The sequence below is a fragment of the Etheostoma spectabile genome, chromosome 8 (genome assembly GCF_008692095.1).
Source record: "Etheostoma spectabile isolate EspeVRDwgs_2016 chromosome 8, UIUC_Espe_1.0, whole genome shotgun sequence".
In the NCBI taxonomy this organism is placed as follows: Eukaryota; Metazoa; Chordata; class Actinopteri; order Perciformes; family Percidae; genus Etheostoma; species Etheostoma spectabile.
Genome location: NC_045740.1, coordinates 26,179,669 through 26,185,668, shown reverse-complemented (window position 1 = coordinate 26,185,668; position 6,000 = coordinate 26,179,669). Strand labels below are relative to the sequence as shown.

Here is a 6,000-nt window from a genome sequence, read left to right as displayed (position 1 = left end):
CACACAAAATGGATGAGCTACAAATACACAAGGAACTGCTGCTTTATGATTTCAATAAAAGCTTGGCTGAACACACTTATCAATAGCAGCTAACAGCTAGCAGCTAACAGCTAGCTAGCTCTAGCCGCTAACCAGGACAGCAAGCTCCCCACAAGATCAAGACATGGTAGGTGATTTAAAACTATATCTGAGTTGAAAATGCATCTTGATGTTACGTAAGGGCCATATTCGTGTTGTACAGGCATATTAATTGCACTGTATGTCCGTTAAGAGGCATAAAAGCACTCTAAAACTTGCCCTGTTAACTAACGTTTTAACTCAGTGGAAGCTGTACACTTAGCTGCCGCTACTCCGTGTTGCCTGCACTGATTCAGGTTGAGGGTTTTTCAATTGAAAGTACTCGCATATTTATAAAGATCAAGATTAACATAAAAATTGGCCGGAATTCTCCTTTAAGACAGTGAGCCTGGATCTCTGCTGACTCTTTTCTATCGAGCTTCTTTGTTGTCTTTTCCCCTTGTGTCTTGGTTCGGGAGCCTGGAGCTTCTCTGTTCTGGCTGTTTTTATGAGTAGAACCAAGCGCTACAGATATAGTTTGTTAGTTAGTTTTATACCTGCAGCAATTGTGCTATTGAATAAATTTGGGATTAGGGCACTTCTCAAGGACATACTATGTTTCATTTCTGTCAGCTGTTTTGCATTGAGGGTCTGTGTTTGAGGTGTTTGTTCTGATGTTAGTCACAACATCAACAAATTCATCAGGTTGTGATGTACTCTTGACTAATGTTGCGTTGCGTCTCCTTGGATTGATGTACCCTGTCTGCACAACAAATATACTCGGTTATTAATAAAGAAACGTAACCTAACCCAAACTAACCTTTGCGGGCCCCTGGCATTCTCGGCTTTTTCCCAGTTGGTAAACCAATTGCATGAAGATATTTTTTCTCATGTTGTTTGTGCTTTATTTTAATGTCATAGTCAAGTTTTGGCAGTCTTACTTTTCAGGCTTGGGGTTCTGGTGGATGTCAGTAAGCACTTCAACGTCATGGAAACCAAGACGAAACTTCTTGATCAGTGCCAACACCCTAAAAAGAGAATGTAAGTCTGTAATGTACAGTAAAGTTTTTAATTTTGTCACAGAATGTCATAATTGTAAACCACAGTAATAGCCATTTAGTCATGACTGACATTTTGGCCCGATCCCAATACACCCCTTGCCCCTACCACGTAGCCCTACCACTCTGTTTTATGCATTTAATGTAGGGGTAGTGGTGTCCGGGTTCTTGTTGTGATAAAGTTGTAGGGCGAAGTGGTAAGGTTATGAGGCCCTCCAAATGGAGGTTTTTCAGATGCACAAATGTTGTGATTTTCTTTGTTTTTAAAGATTTAAAAGTTATGATAACCATCATATAATCTTGTTTGAATGTTTTATACATGCCACTGTCTGGGTCAGACTTAATTGTATACTACTGACTTACTGTGTTCTTCAATTTCAGAGGAAAACATTGTACTACTCCATTTACCTGACAGAGAATGTTGCAGATACACATTCTACTCACAAACTTAATCATAATTAATATATGACACAATATTATTTATTGTCCTGCATTACACTAGAGTTGAAAATGTCCACTTTGAAGTACATTGTGCTGAAAATGCCTCTCTTTTAACTTTAACAAAACATTTGAAAGCAAAACTTTAACCATATGACATTGGAATTCTAGGGATGTAGCAACTCCTTGTCCCCGCTGCTGTACAGCGAATGCGGAAGATATAATAATAATAATAATACATTTGATTTGTAATGCACTTTACATTTAAGACAAACCTCAAAGTGCTACAGGTAAGATCATAAAAGCAAGATTAAAAACCTCAGTTTAAAATACATACAAATAGTGTAACAACATAGTTGTGCAAGGTTAAAACTCATAGGTTCTGCTAAAAAGAAATGTTTTTAGTCCTTTTTTTAAAGGTCTCAATAGTTTGTGGTGCCCTCAGATGGTCAGGGAGGGCATTTCACGTTCGAGGAGCGGCAGAGCAGAAGGCTCAATCACACATGGTGCTAAGCTTAGTTCTGGGGAGTAGGAGACGGTTGGAGTTTTTTGAGTGGAGGGATCGTGCTGTAGTAAGAGGGGTGAGTAGATCTTTCAGGTGGGGGGGGGGGCATTTCCATAGATGCACTGGTGGGTGAGAATTGAGACCTTAAATTCAATCCTAGCAGAATCGGGAAGCCTGTGAAGTGAGTGGAGAATGGGTGTGATGTGGTCGTACACTCACACACACACACACACACACACACACACACACAGATTCCTTGATTATTAGTTACATTTTTCGGCAAGAAATCATGATAACTTTTTCGTAATAACGCCTGTTTGGAAATTTGCTGTAACTCATTGCTTCTGTTTAATGCCATATCAAGCTCTTGATGGGTTGACCTAGAGGAAGATTTTCAACCACTACCCCTTGTAAAAGTCAAAAAACGAGGGGTCACTCAAATTAAGGGGTAGGATTAAAAATAAGAAATTGGATTGGGCCTTAGTCTGAACAGAAAAAACTTGTTAGCCATATCAATTGTTTCAGGTGATAATATCTAGGTGTTGTTTTTACTTTCATCTTGTTCTTACTTTCACAATAAAGGTCTTAGACTGGAGAAATGTTTACCTGCCGGTATGAATATTTCCAGGCAAGCACTTTGCATTGTTGTTTATTCGTAATGCTTGAAGTGTGTGAGGCCTTTGAGTATAAGCACCCCACAGTAATCTGAGTACTTACTCCTCTTTCTGTTGTTCCTTCTTGCCTGTTTCTCCCCCCACAAACACTCGGACCTTACATCTGGCCCAGCGCTTTCTCCGAGTCAGCAGGTATGGCAGCAGGAGGGTCAGACCTGGTAAACCACACACACACACACACATACACACACACACACACACACACACACACACACACACACACACACACACACACACACAGTGATAAGGAAACCTGTGATAATATCCTTGACGGAGGTAATTAAGGTGTTAGATAGATGAATACTTAATTAGACCTCCATCATCAGACAGCCAGTACACATCAATGGTCTTCTTTTCTTGTTTTTTCTGGAACACCGTACTAGTCTGAGGCGCTGGTTCAATGGAGATAGAAGCTGCAAAGAATTTTGCACACACAACAAATAGTTTTTTACATTTTAATGAAATCAATGTACTATATCATTTATGTGTATTTAAGTTCACAATTGTTAAACATTTACCATTCAGTACTATTTACAGCTTGAATTTTTCAAGATTAAAGGACAACACAGGCCAAGTTTACTGAAGAATTTTCACAATTTCCATTATACGTCAAATAAATTAATCCTAACGATACGATCATGCATATACATACATGTAGTACTTGTTTGAATAGGGGAAGGGGCAGAGATGGTGTTAATACTCTCTTGTCCTCCATCAAAGCCTGGATTAACTGAAATAAAAACAGAGGAATTTGCATTGTATTAATTTGTAGTCAGTCACTCAAATAATGATGGATGCATGCGGACAACATGGCCCTTGTTAACATTAGTGTACCTGGAGCAGTCAAAGTTTGTTGATGGTGCAAAATTAATTTACTCTTTGTGCTCCACTCTAATTTGAAATAAGGCTCTTACCATGTGATTGAGAGGTATGAGAGACATCTAGTCCCTCCTTCATTCTCAGAATGCACACGCCGTACTGTAGGTCAAATGCATCACTGAAACACACGTTGGACAGCTTTATTGCAAAAATAAGATTATTAGTGCTTGAACCAATGGTGCACACACACAGACACAGACACACAGACACACAGACACACAGACACACACACACACACACACACACACACACACACACACACACAGACAGGTTTATGAAGCCCCAAAACTTACTGCAGTATTCCTATGTAGTTGTATGCAGCCTGAGGTGTGTCACTGCGACAGTGTTTCTTGAAACCCATCAGCAAAACATTTGGCCTAATACGCCCCAAACCTGCCGCCTGGTGGACAGTTAAAATCGTGAGAAGAAAATGAGATAAATCCAGCCGGTGTCACAAAGTTCAATTTCCTCAGGCTCTCTTTGAGGTATTTTGCTTCACTAAACCTAACGTTGACCATCCTGGATAACGGATCTCACATAGCTGGTTACCAACTGGCTTTGTTAATTCTGGCTTTAAGCCAGCTGTAAGCATTTTTTTTTTTATTTTCAATCTACTATAATACATAATCTCATAAAATGAAACATTTAACATGTGGGCCATTTGTTGATGTAGTAATGCAGATAGTGGAAATACTTTGAAAAAGGAGGTATCCATTAGACCAGCAATACAGTAAGTCATCCAGAGGAGGCTCTCATCACCAGGCCCCTTTCTGGGGAACAACAATCCTATGTTCCCCATAGACAGCATCATTGTAAACAAGGGAAGTATATAACATATCTCCAAACCTTTACTTTAAAGTAAATACTTTAAATTAGTAATGTTAGAGAATTGTTGTGTAGTTGGTTGCACCAACAAGATATCCAAAATCCCTGCTCTCCAACTTGTTCCCCTTCCATGTCCTAAAAAAGAGCTTGGTAGATGGGCTTTGGCTCCAAGCTATTGACCAAAATTGTCATAAATGAGGCTCCCTTTTGGGGGAGAGAATCACGCTGTCACATCAGGAATTAAACAGGAAAATGCAGAAAAACTGTTGTGCAGAGGTTAATCTGGAAAACTATACAAAACGATTTTCTATCTATCAAAAGGGGGCACAATCTTGACATTTTGTGAAGTACCCATATGTGCCGACATGAATTAATCACTGGGAGCTTATTTTCGGTGTGCAGGCATTCTTTTTTTGAAAGCAAAAGGCTGACCACTGCCTCTCATCCGGGCACACTTAACTTTTTATTTAAATGTAACATTATTGATTCTATAAAACATATTTTTCACAGTCACCTCATAGCATTCATTACTTTGAACTATCTACAGTACCTGATATAGAGGACATATGTTATGATAACAATAGAATGACACTAATTACATTGTACACCTCTACTGTATTTCCAGTAAAAAAAGATTTGCCATGCAAAGAAAAAAGTCTCTCTACTGGTTTGTAACAATGATGCTGTAGTTATCACTTGTTGTCCATTCTGTTAGATTCTTTGGGAGTGGTGACTAAATTTTTTCAAGACTGCTGATTGGTCAGGAGGTGGTTCTCTCATATGTTTTGGTCTGTAAGGAATTGTTTGGCAGAGTTACCTTGACAAATGAACTCAGAATGAACTTTTTGAGACTGAAAAAGCCAGGGTTTACCCTAAAATTAGCAGGCTTTGTGAGACAGGCCCCAACAAAGTTCAGTTGATGAAGACAGTTTACAAGAATAGATGAGGTGTAATTCTGACCTGTAGCAGCATGTTAACTCCTGATCCAAGCTCTGTAGCCACAACACCTCTGTAGAATGACCTGACCTTGCGTTGGTTCAACCAGGTAACATGACGGTCGCTGCTCGCCATTTCCACTACTGATGGGGAGGGACCAGCCTGAAAAATACAAGGTCGAAGGGATAATGATTTCAGTCTTTAACTGAAGGCGCGCTGATAGCTGAAACATGGCAGTTTAAAAATATGTTTTTTCTTGTGTTTTTCCTGAATCAAAAATGCAATCTTCACTGGGTGGTGTGTATGCATGTGCATGTTGTGTTGGACTCACAGTGACTACATTGCAGCACATCATGAGACTGAGACCCTTGGTGAAACAGGCGACGAGATCCACCAGAGCTGGGCGACTGCTGGGAGGACCTGTTAGCACCAAACACTGGGGTCTGAAAGGTGAGTACAATTTGCGTAAAGTTGGATGTTGTGCAGTTTAGTGCAGACCTTTGTTGATCTTTAACCAATATTCATGGTATGGTTCTTTGACCCATTCATTGTTTTTACAGTTAGCATAAATGAGACTGACGAAGACTTGGACATAATCTTGACTTTTCAGCAACTTGTGCAAACTTGA

The 6,000-nt window shown here is 39.6% G+C and overlaps 1 protein-coding gene across 1 annotated transcript in view; it reads right to left on the bottom strand.

Annotated features, from left to right (window-relative positions):
• The window catches only part of slc12a3 (solute carrier family 12 member 3), a 42,851-nt gene that overhangs the window by 2,014 nt on the left and 34,837 nt on the right, over positions 1–6,000 (bottom strand). The window contains exons 16-23 of the mRNA XM_032523315.1: positions 5,704–5,815; positions 5,397–5,534; positions 3,905–4,011; positions 3,647–3,729; positions 3,385–3,462; positions 3,047–3,145; positions 2,776–2,887; positions 999–1,085 (exon numbers count right to left, since the gene is read on the bottom strand). Of these exons, the coding sequence (XP_032379206.1) occupies positions 999–1,085; positions 2,776–2,887; positions 3,047–3,145; positions 3,385–3,462; positions 3,647–3,729; positions 3,905–4,011; positions 5,397–5,534; positions 5,704–5,815 (816 nt within the window). The remainder of the gene's footprint in view (positions 1–998; positions 1,086–2,775; positions 2,888–3,046; positions 3,146–3,384; positions 3,463–3,646; positions 3,730–3,904; positions 4,012–5,396; positions 5,535–5,703; positions 5,816–6,000) is intronic.